Source organism: Penicillium psychrofluorescens (assembly GCF_964197705.1).
Source record: "Penicillium psychrofluorescens genome assembly, chromosome: 2".
NCBI lineage: Eukaryota > Fungi > Ascomycota > Eurotiomycetes > Eurotiales > Aspergillaceae > Penicillium > Penicillium psychrofluorescens.
Window position 1 is genome coordinate 4,358,830 of NC_133440.1, and position 15,694 is coordinate 4,374,523.

The window sequence follows — 15,694 nt, forward strand, 5'->3', positions numbered from 1 at the left end:
CGAGACTTCCAACAACACTCGAATTAGATAGAGAGAAAAAAAAAAGATTATAGAGAGGACTACTAATGATAGGCTAAACAAATGACTACTCTGTCTTCTCCTCGGCTTTCTTCCCCCGACGGATCTTGCGATTCGCCTTTTCCACCGGATCAGCGAACCCATCTCCCCGCAAGAAGGTCAAGCCCTTACGCAGCCCACCGCCCTGGACCGCCGACGGTCTCGCCTCCAGAATAGATCCCATCACCGCCCACGACAGCACAAAGAGCGCCAGCTCACCGCCCTTTCGGCCCTTCCACAGGCCCCGCTTGACGCCCGTTTTGTAAGCGGAGTCGACGGCCGCCCGGAAGAAGTACAGGAAGGTGCCGCGGCTGTTAAAGAACAGGAAGGGTAGTCCACCGATCGCACCGCTGAGAAAAAACCGTTTTGTTGGCAATGTCGAGCGGGGCAGGGAGCTGTTCAGGAGGCAGACGCTGCCCCAGGCAGAGCCAACCGCTGCGGAGAGCACGGCTGTTAGGGTTATGATCCGCTTGGATAGGGTGTTCACCGAGGTGATCGGTTGGGTCAGGATCGTCTTGATGCGGGGGATGCTCAGAGCGAGGGTCACCGCTGTGAGGAACCGAGCGAGCTTCGGCACTGACAGGAGGATGTGATGCAGGAAGGCCGTGCTGCAGGTCGGGACATTAGGGTGCAGCAACGCACAGGACAGATTCGAGATCGAGGGATGAGCTGGACCGGTGATTGGGGAGATAGCCTTGACCAAGGACGGCAGGGTGTTGGGGTCGGCGGGGTGTAGAATGGGAGACACGAATGCGCTTGGATCGATTAGCAATGGCTTTGGACCCGTTCTCATTTGACTTACGGCCAGCGCAGATCCGCAATAGAAGCAAGCGAGTCCACAATCTCCTCCTTCTCTGGCCAGGGCACATTGCCGGGCAGCGACTCCGGTCGGCTCTGGATATAGCTCGGCGAGAGCTTCAGGATGACATTGCCGAACCACTATTGATCGCATCATTAGCACTGTATTTTCCCCAGTCCCCTTCAACGTCAAAGAAATGCCTACCTTAGGTGTAGTCTCCCGATCAAACACAAAAGCGTGAAACAGCTGCGCACACGACACGGGCATTAGCAGCCAGCTGCCGAACCACCAGGGCCGCTTATCCAGATACCCCTTTTCATCGAGAACATTAAAGAGAAACTCCAAGCTGCGCGTGCTGGTGTAGATGGCCGCCGTGAGACGGAGCTGGTCCTGCGGACAGATACCCAGCGCGAAACCTGCCAGACTGGCTCCGATGGCAGGGGCGAACCGTGAGGTTAACGCGCGCGAGATCTGTGGGTTTCGCTCGCAGAAGGGACGGGCATCTTCCGTGCGCAGGTTTGCGCGCAGTCGGACGAGGAAGCGGTAGAGGACCCGATGGATGAGGAGGAGGAGAGAGAGGGAGATGGAGAGGCGGAAGTTTGGTGAGCGGAGGAAAGGGGTGCGCGTCTTTGACCTGACGAAACCAAAGATAGATGTGTAAGTAGGTTGATGTCAAGATACCGAAGATATTCTTTGAAGCAGAAGGGCAAGGAAGACCTACTTTTCAGCGCCTCCTCTCACCCTCGCAAGAACCAAATCTGTCAACTTGAGCGCCAGGCTCGATCCCAAAAACACACGCAGCGACGCGCGGACAGCGGCTTCGCTGTGTCTATTTCTGGGACGGGCTATGGCATCGTATCGTGCTGGCGAGGGTAGCTGGTTCTGCAGAGCTGGCGGAAAGCGCGAGAGGGCGGCTTTGTGGAGGAAGCGATATTCCTTGGCGTTGAGAGAAATGCGAAGCAAGTCGCGTACCACGGGGGGCACATCGCTGGCATCGGCTGTGTCCGCAGTGGACATGGTTGTGGTGGTGGGGTGAAGGGTGAAGGGAGAAAGGGAAGAAAGAGATGAGGATGACGAGGGAACTAAGTTGGTTGTCTCCGCTTCAGTTGACCTCGGCATGTTATTCGGGTTGGTCGGGTCGCCTAGCTAGCGACTGACTGGATGGATACGTTGGATCTAGGATGGACTAAGTGGTTTGCAGTGAGAATTTAAATAAATACCTGGTCGGATTACGGTATGTTGATTTGGATGTCCCGGAGAGCGTGGGATGGCTCTTCCCCAGGATTTCCCCAGATTTCACATGCGCAGTGCTGGGTATACTCAAGTGCTTAAGTCCGGATATCAATCATTAAGGACGGGGCTGACAGAGCAAGAAGAAACCACCACGAACAGGCAGCCCAAAAGAGGCCAAACACCAACAAGCAAAAAGGGGTACGGACAAGTAACTCTAGATACAAGGGAAATGAAGAGACGGAAACACTCGTAATCACATCGTTAACAGACTCCAACAACTCCCAAGTCCAGTCAGAAAGAACCAAGAACTACCAGAAACTACACCATCCGATCCAGTGCTGGCAGATGTTCTCGACATTTGTGGCTTGTGCGAGCAACTTGTCCACCTGGTCGCTGATACCCAGCTCTTCGTAGTGCTTGAAGTCGCGACCCGTCAGCTTCTCCTTGACTCGGGCAAGCACTTGCAGGGCCCGGGCGTTTTGTGCCTCACGCGCCTCCTGGGGGACGTTTTCCTGGGCATCGAGAGTACCGCCCTCGAGGATGGATGGCCGACGGGGGCGAGAGAAGTTGCTCGGCTGCACTCCGTGTTCAAAGTTGATACCCTCGATGATTGACTGTCGGCGCTCAGCCGTCAGTGATACGCGGTCGGGGGACTCTTGTGCACCGAGACGCCAGTTGATCAAGGGGTCATGAATGAACTAGATAGGAAATTAGTTAGCTGGTAGACATATAAATAAAAAAGAAAAGGAAACTTACGGCTTCCAAAACAGCCATCAACGAGTCCTTGTTCTCCCGCAGGACACGCATAACAGCCTCGCAGGTGATACGATAGCTTCCCTCAATGTTGCTGACCTCCATGGCGAAAGTCAACATGCGCGTAAGTCGGAATGGCACCCGTTCGGGATACTTCTCCCGGTGCATCGCCACCTCGAAGCAATCACCGAAATCGATGTGGACAACGCGGCCAGTTGTGCGATCCAGAAGCAAGTTCGAAGGATGCCGATCTCCCAGACCAAGGATATACCCAACCATGGACATGACTCCGAGAGACCGAGTATAATTGGTACGCCGCTCCAGCCAAGACTCGGAGCTCTTGCTCTTGAGCCATAGCACGCGGTACAGATCTTTGCCGGTAGTATTGTCCATGGCATAACCAAACACTTCAACCTTCTGCATGAGAGTGAGGCTGTCGTAGTCCGGTGCCATTTGAAGCATGATGCGGTGCTCGATGTTGAGCAGAATGCGGCGGCTCTCGCGGTATTCTTTGATGAGGGCGTGCAGAGTGTCACTGTTCCACACCCATCCCAGCAAACCAGAGCTCTGGGACAACGGAATGGCGGGGAAGCGCTGTACTGAGAGATGGCGCTTGAAGCTCTCGCCATCGTTGTCGAGAAGAGTATTGATCAGACCAAAGAGCTGCATGACTCTCTCATCTTGTCGGATATCCTCGTGTCCCTTGACAAGATACATGTAAGAGCTTCCGTTACTGCCCTTGAGCGTCATGCGTCGCGGCCGTTTCTTGGTCTGGAGGACATGCAGGATCGGATCAAAGCTCATAATTCGAATCACTGGGCGACCACTCTGGTACGTTCCCGGCACAGCAAGGTCAAGATCGGAACAATCCTTGAGTCGAGGGGAGACGTATTTGAGGTCAAGGATGGAAAGCTGGGGAAGTTGACGGCTGATCTTGCGGAATACAGTGTAATAGAGATCCCATGCTTGGTTCAGATCGCCAATCTCTTCCGTATCGCGATAGAGCATGCAGTAGTGCCTAGCCTCCGCGAGATCGCGCCCGAAAGCTTGCGCGAAAGACACCTCTCGGAGCGTCTCAGCCCCCTGGTCCAGCATATCATGGAGAGGCGCAAGCGTCGCGAACATGCCTTCGACATTGTGGTCACCAAAGTAGAGACGGGAGGCCTCCTCCAACCCTTCATGCCAGAGTTCATGCCACAATACCGCGACTCGGATCAATTCATGGCTCACAAGATCAGCTTGCTCGACGAGTTTGGCACTGTGCTGGCGCATACTTTCCATGATGTTGGTCGCAGACTGTGAGCGCCGAGTGACGTTCGATTTCATTGCCACTGTCAACGGATACACCAACGCCTGTGGGTGTGCTTTTCCGACCTCGGCAAGCAATCTATGAACGGATCCGCGAACCCGTATGTTGGGCTGGTTGATTCGCGCGATCAGCTGAGGAGTAACAGCGAGCCAAGTATCGATATTGACTGCGGTAAACCCTTCCGTGACGACCGTGTTGACTTCATGGTCACCGCCGTGAGTGAACCAGAGCGTCAGCAGACGCAGAGTGTCTTGCAGAGACGATGTTGAAGACAAGGCAATAGACCGGAGGAAACCGCGGATGGCAGGGATGACATGCTCCGTCACAATATGTGCTGGAACTGGTGCAGGTACACCGTCCCGGCTCGCTTGACTGGCAATTGTCGTGACGACTTCAAAGTTGGCCAAAGCCCAGGAGTGCCACGCTTTGTACGAATCACGGTTGTACTGGGTCGCTGCCGAGTACGCGCTGAGGACATCACGGACATTCTCTGCACGCCAATCGCCTCTCTGAAGGGTTGTCTGCCATTCGCCTTGCCGCAGGTAGCTCTTGGAAAGAAGCTTCCGGAATTTGGCAACGTCGCCGATCCGTTCGCGCACACCCGAGGCATCTGCATGGTTCGACTCTGTGATGCCGTTGACACCATTGATACCGTGGTGGTCGGCGGCATGCGCGAGCGCATTGTACTTGGACAGGTCATCGGTCAACCCAGAGGTAAACTCTTTCAGTGATGTGAGTGCGTCTTGTTGTTGGCCACTTGCCCAGTTGAACTTGAGTCGTGCGTAAGTGACCTCGGGAGGCGCGATAGTTCGCGTGCCATTTTCATCAGTGATGACTGTCTCTAATGCCGCGAGCGATCGTTCCGCGAGACCCATGCGGTTAGATTTGCGGCACAGGTTGGCGAACTTGATAGACATGTCGAGATCCTCGCGAGGAGCAGTCACGAGGGCCCGAACCTTGAGCATCCGCTGCCAGACTTCTACGTTCTGCTGACAACCCAGCAGGCGATGGTTCCAGGTTTGGCGGATGGCTTCTTGTTTCTCGGGATCACCAACGTTTTGTTTGTAAGTGATGATTTCCTCCAATTCGGCAAGCATCTGGACTCGGACAACGACGTTGTAAGCGCGATTATATGATTCTCCAAGCAGCGCTGACAGTTCGGTGTCCAGGCCGTTCCGTGCCTTTTCAATATACATGTTGGCCTCGTCGAATTGGTTGCGGTGGATGGCGAGAATAGCCCCAAAGAACGATCGATCGGGGGACTGTTCCTTCATGACTCCAAGATAAGAGTCCATCAACTCCCACTGGCGTCGGCCCCAAGCGGCGGCAGCAGCCAGAGGGGCAATAGCCCTGCGATGCTCCAAGGATGCCTGGTTCCACTTCTCCTGAGCAAGATCTGAAAGCACCTTCCACTCTCCAAGAGCGTGCAGGCATCGCATCTTACCCATCGTAATGCCAAATGAATCCGGATCGGTTTTCTCTCGCCGCTTGTAGGCAGCGAGAGCTTCGTCCCAGCGCTGGAGTTTCTCGAACCAGGTTTCCTTAAGCTCCACATCGCGATATGCTTGAGCTTTGCGGAGGATACCGATGGCCGCATCGGACTGCTGCAGCTGGTTGTTAATGGTGATCAACGCCTCAACAGCACCCGAGTTCTGATCTTGTTCAAACTCCAGCTCTTTGTAATGAAGAGCTTTGGCAAAGGCATGGCATTTGGCGGCGTATTTACCAAGGGTACGGATGTCGATGGGAAGGGCCTTATCGTCGTGCTCCATGAACTCAGCAAGATTCAACAAAATCTGCAGGATCTCCGGGGGAATGTTCGGAGATGTAAGAGCCTTCTCAATCGATCGGACCAACTCCTCTTGGTATTGATCATACAGCTCAGTCCAACATGACACAAACGCGGCATTGAAAAGATCTCTTGCCAATGGTTGATAGATACCGGCCAAGCTGGCACAGGCTCGCAGGGCCGGAGAAGGAGATTCCTTGAGAAGCTCAACACTGAAACGACGTATCCACTCTTGCCAATCCTCACGGGTGGACTTCTGTGAGGCGTCCCATGCGTTTTTGAGATGTTGTTGATTCACCACAATCTTCTTTTGTCCGATTTCAGCGAAGTTGTTGTCATCGGTCATGGAGGCATAGTTCTGCTCCGGGTTTAAATCCTGAGGGAGCCCCTCACCCTTCTGGAGCTTCGTGACCAGAACCTGGTAGTTGACGTGAGTGATCTGATGATGCTTGAGAACCTTGCTCAAAAGATGAATGTAGTGAGTAAAGTCCTGGCCAAGTTGGAAGATGAGAGCACAAATGCAGTCCATAGCAGCCTGGCGCAAGACGCGGTCGCTGCCAGCCACAACACGAGATAGGGAATGCACCATGAGAGATGCAAAATCAGAAACATTGACTTGGCGTGACAGTTTTGTCAGACTGTCGATTGCGGACTTGCGGATGCTGTGCGGGTTTTGCGATCGATCGAACAGACGAACAATAGCAGGGATGATGAGATGCATGTATTCCTCTCCACTGGAACCAAATATCAAAAAGGCGTGGAGGATCCTTTCTGACGGTTGGCGACGCGGTGTAGTATCTTTCTCAAGTGTGTCCAGCATCAAAGGCACCAGACCAGCAAGGTATTTCCGGAATTCGCCTTCCAACGACTTGGCAATGGCTTCCACCAACGACACGATAGTGCCCTGTACTTGATATGAAGCATCCCAATATTCACGTACGACTTCGATGACCTCTGGCAGAAACGCGCGGATATGTTGTCTGACAATGTTGACCAAGATGGCCATCTGGTTGAAGTAAGATTCGAGACGGCTGGCCGGAGAGCTTCTGATCACCGAGATGAAGCCAGGGATAATTTGGCTCAAGAATGGCACACACTTCAAACCCAGAGTCTTGAAAATGGTGACAATGGCATCGATGACCGCTGAGTGGTATTGAGCAAGAGAGGTTTCGCGCAAGATATTATGCATCAGGGTATGAATGACCACCGTAGGATAGTATTCTTCATTGGACGGCGTGAGTCCCTGCATAATCAGAGCGACATCGGACACATTCTGGATTTCGTTGATGTGATGAACATCTGGCTCAATCTCACTGATCTGCTGGTATTTGTATGGATCAAGGGCACCGAGGACACCAAGTAACTTGATGGTCTCTTTGCGTAGGGACCCTGTCTGTTCCGTTTTGATGATGGTGATGAGCACGGCAAGCAGATGAGGATACTCGAGGTAAGGTTCGATCACGTAGCCCGAGTTGCTGGCTAACTGTCCAAGTGTGCGCAGAGCGGATTCCCGTTTTGTATGGGAAGAAAGATCCTGAAGAGAATCCAAGATGATGGGCATGATCTGCGGCAAGTATCGCCTCATCTCAGCACCACCTACATTGGCAAGCTCGCCCACGGCCTTCAGTGTAGTAGCCGCCACACCCGGATTGCCGTCCGTCGCCTTGGGTAGCAGTGCGGTCACCATGGGATCGACATACGACCGAATCAATTTGGTCGCATTAGAGACAAACAAGCTGATGAGCTGGGCTGTTTCTTCCTTCTGGCGGGCCGTGTTGGCAAACCCAAGCCCTGTCAGAAGATTGACCAGCAATTTTCGAAGTGGTGGGAAAACGTAGGCCGGGTTGACACTGGAGAGTCGGCCAATGATGCAGATTGAGGCTTCTTTGACAGCAAAAACCTCGTCATTGACGGCTAGGAACAAACACCGGATGTTCTCGGGGCGTGCAAGATGACGGTCAAATTTGCGATCTAGTGACCACAGAACTGTGCGGCGGATCTCCGGGTCAGGATCGCCGACCCCGACGGTCAGCAACTTGTCGATGACCTCGCTGACGACCTGTATTGAGTGTCCACTGGTTTGATTGATAATGGGATCATGCACAAACAGCTGACAGCAGGTGAGAGCCGACGCCTTTCGAATTTCGGGGCTGTCATTTTCCACGTAGTTGATAGCAACATCGCGCACAAACTCATTCAGGATGTGACCAGAAAAGTCAAAGCTTCCCAAAGTGTGAAGAGCGAGTGCAATCTCCGAGTCCGAGTGGACCTCGTGAAGTGCAAAATCCTTTGCGAAAGATGGCATTGGCGGAAGTCGATTTTCTGGGCATCCGAGGGGCCGGAACGGCGTGCCACAGAGAATGATGCTTAGCATATCGAGAAGTTTTTCTTGAATGGTAGGTTTGATGGGAGGAATGTAGTGTGCCATGTCAACCAACGCCTGCGTCAAAGACTCACTGAGACCGCAGGCGAAAATCGGGTCAAGCAAAGCTTCGATGTACTTGCTGAGAGCCTGTCCCACCGCTAGGGAAAGCATGCTAATGCACTCAAACATGGGGGCCTCGACGACACCCGCTCGGTTTCTCGCTTTCATCGCAAGACCCTCCCGGATATAGATGATGATGCCGTCCAGATATTGCGCGATGGCGGGACCCACTGCGTTGGCAATATTCCCGATTGCAATGAAGGCCGAATTCCTTTCCTTGTCTCTCTTGAGTTGCGCTTGTAGGTAGATCATGAACCGGTGCAGATATATCTCCGTAAAATCGACAGGGGCGTAGGAGGCAAGGATAGGAATGGTCAGGACGACCTGGGTGCGAATCTTCGGATCGCGGTGATCCTTCAGGCGAAGCACAATCTCGCAGGCGTTGCGGTAGTGCTCATTCATAAACATTGTGCCTTTCAGGATCAGGGCTTTGAGAATGAGAAGAGATCCATGGATCCACTCGACATTGTGTGATTTCAAGCCTAGCAGAGCCTCATCGTAGATTCTCGCAAACCACTGCTGGCGGACCTGAATATCTCGGGCCGCGATGATCTCGAAGCATTCGCCCACGGCCTCGGCAGCGGTTTCCCGAATGAGGACTTTGGGGTCCCGCAGCGCGACCCAAACCAGTTCGAAGATCTGCGGTACGAAGCCGTAGAGCAGGGTCGGTGATCCCTTGGCCAGTTCCCGGATGACGAGCACAGCGGCAAAGCGCCGACTCTCCTGACGCTCCGACTGAAGCCATTCCAACGCTGATTGGATTTCACTTTCTACCAGTTCCGCCGTCAGGGCCCCGCCAGGCTTCGCTAGACGGCCCAGCGACCGGGCCGCATACACCAACACCACGTTATCATTGCTGCGAAGGGCGCTGCGCAGGTAGCTGGCAAACCGAGTGGTTTTCTGGGCGGCATCGACTCCATCGAAATCGATTAGGCGGTCGAGCGCGAGGAGACCGCCGATTCTCTCATTGGCATCGCTGCCGGTCACAACCAGCTGGGCGATGCGCTGGCTGACCGTGTTGTAAAACTCGACAAATTTCTCGGGAGCCCAGTCTGGATGGAAAGAAGAGAAAGGTCAGTAGGATGCTTTGGGGGGGGGGGGTCAAAGTGGGCTCGATCACATACCCCGTGAGACGGAGAGAACGTTGTCGTAGAGCTCGTAGGCAGCTCGCACCCTGGTCTCCTCGTTCTTGGATTTGAGCTCAGTGAACAGCCGCTGGGTCACATCTGTGATGGGACCTGCTTGTGCCATGGTGAGCCACAACACACCCCAGAGACATTGAAGCCAATGTCGAGAAAGTGGAAAGTAAAGGTGGGAAGGACGGAGGTCAGGTGGTCGGGGGAGGTCGTGTCGGGCGCACGGTCCACTTGGTGTTTGTCACCACGAGAGCAGGGCCTAGTTAGTTAACTACTACGGCCCTAGACCTAGTAGTATGCGAAGTGTGATTATTATTCAGTCTTATCGTTGTGATTAATTATGTCTCAGTCATGAATTGTGATTTTGAATCCTGGGTATGAGACATATGGCCAGTACGATATAGACTCACAAACTATGCACACAGAAACAGGACATCTCCTCGTTCAGGCCGAGCCGTAGGGAACTGCAGATCTATCGGCAGAATCCAATGATAGGATTCAGGCAAAACAGCCAGGGAACGGGAATGCGGTATTTGTAATCCCGCTAGTGGGGAATATGACGAAGATAAAGCCAAAGTCTCCCTTCCTCCCAACTTTCTTCTCACACTCTTAACATAAACATCATCATGGTGAAGGTACTCTTGACTGGTATGCACTATGCAGCTCTAGGCCTAGATTGGTGGGCATTGGCTCACTATATTCTCAGGAGGCAGTGGCTTCATTGCCGCCCATATTGTTGATATCCTGCTGCAGCATGGGTATGAACCCCTCTCTCAATCAACATAACCAAGTCTGACCGGAAAATCAGCTTCGATACTGTCGTCACAGTTCGTTCTGAAGAGAAGGGAAAGCGCATTCTCGATGCTCATCCCGACACGCCCAAGGAGAAGCTATCCTATGTGGTTGTAGAAGATGTCGCCAAGGATGGTGCCTTTGACGAGGTAACACTTGACTCTGTTTTATCATTTCTGGATACTAACCTGTACAGGCTGTCAAATCCAATCCTCCATTTACCTATGTCCTTCATACTGCAAGCCCTTTCCATTTCAATGTTGCAGACCCGCGCAAAGACTTCCTGGACCCCGCAATCAATGGAACCACGGGAATCCTCAAAGCAATCAAAGCCTACGCGCCAACTGTCAAGCGGGTGGTCATCACCTCGTCCTTTGCGGCAATTGTGAACCCGAAAAAGCATCCCAAGCTCTACAGCGAAAAGAACTGGAATCCGGTCACCTGGGATGAGGCCATGGACCATTCCAATGTCTATCGGGCTAGCAAGACCTTTGCAGAGAAAGCAGCCTGGGACTTTGTCGAGAATGAAAAGCCCAATTTCGATATTGCCACCATCAATCCGCCCCTCGTGCTGGGACCAATCGTTCATTACCTCAACTCCCTCGAGGCCATCAATACGTCCAACCAGCGCATGCGAGATCTCGTCCAGGGCAAGATGAAGGACGGCCTCACCCCGACGGGAACGTTCCTGTGGGTGGATGTTCGGGACGTAGCACTTGCACACGTCCGAGCCATCGAAGTCTCCGAGGCTGGCGGGCAGAGATTCTTTGTCACGGCTGGCTTTTACTCCAACAAGGCGCTGGCGGATAACATCCGTGAGACCCACCCAGATTTGGAGTCGAAGCTTCCTCCCAAAGACTCCCCCGATGACCTGCCTTCCGACATCTATGGCATTGACAACTCGAGATCCAAGGAGGTGCTGGGGCTTAAATATCGCTCGCTGAAGGAGACGGTCTCAGACACGGTTACTTCATTGCAGGCTGTTGGCGCTTAGATTGTTAGATGGAGGAGATACATATACACGAAAGATAAATTCCGAATATTTTAGAAATTTCTGTTTTATCTCTTTGTAAAGAGATGCAAGGTCAAAATACTCTACGAGAACTAACGACCTTATTTACTTCCCCTTGCCAAACCTGCGCGTTTGGTGTCTACGGTCTGCCAGATCCACACCCTCAACTTTTCCTCTCCGACTCAATCGGTCCAATTCCATCGTCACAGCAAGATGGCGTCCGCCAGGTTATCGCCAACGGCGAATCTCTTGCGGAAGTCTCGTTTGTTTGCCCTTCCGCCGGCCTTAAACCCACCTCAGGATCCGCCAACGTCCAAGGCTGTCCGCGAATCCGACACCGCGACGCTCCCTTACCCGATCCGAGCCTCGATCGTGACACCGCGAACATCACTAGCCAAGGGCGATTGGGGTCTGAAGCGGGCGCTACCGGCAAAGTCGACGTCAGAAAAATCTTCAAGACCGATTGTCCGGTTGAACGCTCTTGACACCTATGAACATGTCACCGACTTTGACTCTGCCACGGACCACACCCTTACCCTTCAAAAGTTCCAGGAGCTGCACATGCCTATATCGCTCCCCTTCGAGATGAAATATGCGACAAATGTTATGCCGGAGCACAGAAGTCCCTTCGAAGAATCCCTCGACAACTCCGAGACGAGCAAGGGCCTGGGCGAACCGGGAGTCAAGCAATACCGACACACCGGACCTTGGCTGGCTGGACTGACGGAAGCCGAGTTCGCAACCTACCTGAACACAGTGAGCCGTCGGAAGCCGGAGCTTCTGCGTCAACTGCGTGAGCAATTGGTTGAGAAGCGCATCGCCGAGGCCCGGAAGAAGGCCCAAGACAAAGGAGAGGATTTGGAAACGCTGGCATCTCCCACCATCACGGAAGAGGATTTCCGACGGTATCTCAAGACCCTGCGCGCAAACCCGACCGAGATGGGACCCGTTCTCTTCAAATTGTTGGACCTTTCATCGTCTCCGGATCGGCCCAATGACCGCGTTGCGAACACAGCTTACGAGGCTCCCGGGACCAGTCTGGCAGCCATCGACTACGCTAAGAACGGTCCTCCGCGCACACATCCCTCTGCTGGTCTGTCATATTCGCGATCGCACGCGCTGATATACAACCACCCCAAGTACGGACCGCAGGTCACCCAGAAGCCGGTCCAGGCCCGCATCTTGCGTCCAAAGGGCCGGTTCAGGGGGCGGGCGTCCAGGGCCGTTGCGGGTGTGGGTGGTATTGCAGTGGAGGATCTGAACGGGATGACCTTCCATACCGACATGCCGGCTGGCCTGATGTCCTTTGACGCATCCATCCCCGGCGGTGCCAAGTACTGGGCCAGTCCCATCCGGGCCTCCATTGATGCCGCTGGCCGAATCCGCCTAGTGTCTAATCGCGCCTCGGAAATGGCTAAACTTCCTTACGGTGTTGAAGAATACAAGCCGCCCGAAGGCACGAATGTCTCAGACGTTGCCCGTGGTGCTCACGGTCGGGTCCCTCGATTGGACCGGACCCCGTTGAACCAGGCGCGTTGGATGACTCCGGCGAACCGACCAACTCGACAGCCCATGAAGGGCACGGAGGATGTCGCTCGCAGCCTTGTGGAGAAACTTGGATCTTAGAGCACAATACTGTACTATTAGAACTGGTGGCGTAGGGCCACTCCCATCATTATTCCTGTTGTGATATAGTTAAATCGAGCCTCCATTTCATTTGTCCTCTATATTCATGCCTAATTTATCAGGCACGAATTATGTAACCACTCTCCCTTCACGTGACCGATTAGGGCTAGGGCTGGTCACACACAAGCGAAACCCATCCAAGTCTGATCTCTGTCTGTCTCTCTCCGATCATTCATCCAGCCAACAACCGCCAACATGGGTCGCGTCAGGACTAAGGTGAGCATACTATCGTGAAATACTCACCCACTGAACACCCCTCTAATATTTTCTTCTCCTCCAGACCGTCAAGCGCTCCGCCAAGGTCATCATCGAGCGCTACTACCCCAAGTTGACTCTCGACTTCGAGACCAACAAGCGCATCTGCGATGAGATCGCCATCATTGCGTCGAAGCGTCTTCGCAACAAGGTGAGAAACACACAGTCCCATATTATGATCTGCCATAACTGACTTTTTTGACTAGATCGCTGGTTACACCACCCACCTGATGAAGCGTATCCAGCGTGGCCCCGTCCGCGGTATCTCCTTCAAGCTCCAGGAGGAGGAGCGTGAGCGCAAGGACCAGTACGTCCCCGAGATCTCCGCTCTCGACGTCTCCCAGACCGAGTCCGGCCAGCTGGACGTCGACAACGAGACCAAGGATCTGCTCAAGTCGATGGGCGTAAGTCAACCCCAACCCCCTACACTTTCTAAACCCGCATTTACTAAATGACAATCTCTACAGTTCGACAACCTCAAGGTCAACGTCGTCACCGTCAGCCAGCAGCAGGTTGCTGAGCGCCCTCGTCGCTTCGGTCCCCGCTAAACGCACCCACACCCTACCCGCAACAAAAAAAAACCAAATTCATGTCTTGTCTCTGTTCGGTCAACTCCTGGCGTTTATCCGATAACCAACTGGCTTGCGTGTCTTAGCTCGACTTATCTTAGGTTCTAAGAATGGAGGCTATGCACAGATGAGGAATGAAAACTATGATTCTCTGAGATCGGTGTCGCTGATTCTCTCTACATGAGGGTTGACGCTTGATTGCCAATCACTCTTCCTTTCCGTGTCTGTCTCGCTGGCAGATATACGTAGGATTCAGCAGCCTGATGGCCTGTCTGAAGAAGACCCGCTGTTGGCGAGGACTTTGCATTTTTCTATGCAGGTTCTGCAAAACAATACCGAATTGTCATTTGTAGAGATGTAGGGTTTCGAATGTACACATTGCTGCCTCCTGGGTATAAAAACAAAAGCAATGGCAAAAAGTAAAAACGCCCGAGAGCATCGCAATGCTCAAATGCTATGCCACGGCCTTCGCCGTCTCAAATCTGATCGAGCACGTCTCCATCATCTGCTGGCTGCTTGCCCCGGTCCTCCGAAGGCACATAGCCCTCAATGGAACCTCCAGCGGCATCCTCCGGCCGCAGCTGAGGAGCAGCAACTGGATGATGCAGCTCACGTTCCTTTTCCTTGATCTGAACATCCACACGACCATCCCGGAATACAAGACCAGCATCACCACGCTCCAGAGCAAGTTCCTTCCCGCGATTGGTATCCTGCAACGTCAAGTTGCCCAAATCCAATTCCGCCGTAACATCTTCCTTCCCCTGCACATCCTTTGAAGATGAGCCTGTAGTCGCAGCAGCAGCCGTCTCTTGCATTCGCTTCGCACGCGCCTCCTCCAGGAGCAGAATATTCCTATTCCGCTTATCCCCCGCGCGCCTCTCCCAAACCGGCTCCTCAGCAAGCTGCACCCGAATGAACAGCGCCCTCTCCGCACAATCATCAGAGCACCACTTCTCCAACTTCTCCTGCGGGACGATATCCATACTGCGTCCACGGCCACCAGGCCCACTCCCCTTGGCACCCCATTTGAACTTGAAACTACCTTGCGACCCGGGACCACACTCCTCCTTGCGATGTCTGCGCGGACAGAGTCCGTAGCCGCAGAGCTGGTCGTAGTTCCGCTCCAGGGTCAGGTTGTCGTAGTCGCTGGGGCGGAAGGGGACCAGGGCTGCTTTGAAGGTGCGCGCGTCTTCGGCGGAGGGTGCGGCGGGATCGGCGGATGGAGAGGTCGGGAGCGTGACTAGGTCCAGGATCCGGTCGAGAATCAGGTTCTCGGCGTCTTTCTGGGCTTGGATTTGGTGGGCGTGCTGCAGGGCGATGTCTAGGTGTTGGGCTGTTGCGCCGGGTCGGGCGAGGAGGTACTTTTCTTGCTCGTCGGGAGTGAGTTCGGAGGGTGGTGCTGGGCGCGGTTGCTGTGCGTTGACGGCGGCGTAGGCGGTGGGTAGTGAGGTTTTCAGGGTGGACTGTTGTGCTCGGTCTGGAGGGGTAGTCATGGTGGGCGATGGGGGGTGGGATGGGATGGTTTAGGTTGGTTGGTTGGAGGAAAAGAGAGAAAAGGTGGCCGAGGTGAGAAGTTTGGGTCGTGAGCAAAGAGGCGAATTTCCCCCGGATTGTGATGGAGGGCGCCCAATGAGCTGGGTGCTGAGCTGGCAGTCTGGGTGGTAATACTCAGTTTAACTAGTGGACTATGCATTAGTTCTCGTCCATTCCATTCTGCGAATGAGACGCGCATCCCGACTCTTATATACATCTGGTGACGTCGGCCTCGGAAGGTTGACGGACGGGGGGTATAGAGCACGAACCCGGCAGACAGACCATC

General features: G+C 53.8%; 6 protein-coding genes across 6 annotated transcripts; 3 read left to right on the top strand and 3 right to left on the bottom strand.

The window, feature by feature from the left end:
• Positions 1–85: 85 nt before the first annotated feature.
• On the bottom strand, positions 86–1,873 carry PFLUO_LOCUS3809 (uncharacterized protein; the record flags this gene model as incomplete). The annotated part of the gene is made up of 4 exons (XM_073781094.1): positions 86–812; positions 860–996; positions 1,061–1,490; positions 1,578–1,873. 4 exons carry the CDS (start codon positions 1,871–1,873, stop codon positions 86–88), a joined length of 1,590 nt encoding a protein of 529 aa, XP_073637884.1.
• Positions 1,874–2,397: 524 nt separating this feature from the next.
• PFLUO_LOCUS3810 (phosphatidylinositol kinase- protein kinase tor1) lies at positions 2,398–9,676 on the bottom strand (the record flags this gene model as incomplete). The annotated part of the gene is made up of 3 exons (XM_073781095.1): positions 2,398–2,787; positions 2,846–9,477; positions 9,550–9,676. 3 exons carry the CDS (start codon positions 9,674–9,676, stop codon positions 2,398–2,400), a joined length of 7,149 nt encoding a protein of 2,382 aa, XP_073637885.1.
• Positions 9,677–10,187: 511 nt separating this feature from the next.
• On the top strand, positions 10,188–11,347 carry PFLUO_LOCUS3811 (methylglyoxal reductase (NADPH-dependent) gre2; the record flags this gene model as incomplete). Its single annotated transcript, XM_073781096.1, has 4 exons — positions 10,188–10,209; positions 10,268–10,319; positions 10,370–10,502; positions 10,550–11,347. 4 exons carry the CDS (start codon positions 10,188–10,190, stop codon positions 11,345–11,347), a joined length of 1,005 nt encoding a protein of 334 aa, XP_073637886.1.
• A 231-nt stretch (positions 11,348–11,578) lies between these two features.
• On the top strand, positions 11,579–12,991 carry PFLUO_LOCUS3812 (uncharacterized protein; the record flags this gene model as incomplete). The annotated part of the gene is made up of 1 exon (XM_073781097.1): positions 11,579–12,991. The coding sequence occupies one exon, from the start codon at positions 11,579–11,581 to the stop codon at positions 12,989–12,991; it is 1,413 nt and encodes a 470-aa protein (XP_073637887.1).
• A 255-nt stretch (positions 12,992–13,246) lies between these two features.
• PFLUO_LOCUS3813 (40S ribosomal protein S17.e.B) lies at positions 13,247–13,854 on the top strand (the record flags this gene model as incomplete). Its single annotated transcript, XM_073781098.1, has 4 exons — positions 13,247–13,267; positions 13,332–13,457; positions 13,513–13,710; positions 13,774–13,854. The coding sequence occupies 4 exons, from the start codon at positions 13,247–13,249 to the stop codon at positions 13,852–13,854; spliced, it is 426 nt and encodes a 141-aa protein (XP_073637888.1).
• A 497-nt stretch (positions 13,855–14,351) lies between these two features.
• On the bottom strand, positions 14,352–15,368 carry PFLUO_LOCUS3814 (uncharacterized protein; the record flags this gene model as incomplete). The annotated part of the gene is made up of 1 exon (XM_073781100.1): positions 14,352–15,368. The coding sequence occupies one exon, from the start codon at positions 15,366–15,368 to the stop codon at positions 14,352–14,354; it is 1,017 nt and encodes a 338-aa protein (XP_073637889.1).
• Between the last annotated feature and the right edge of the window lie 326 nt (positions 15,369–15,694).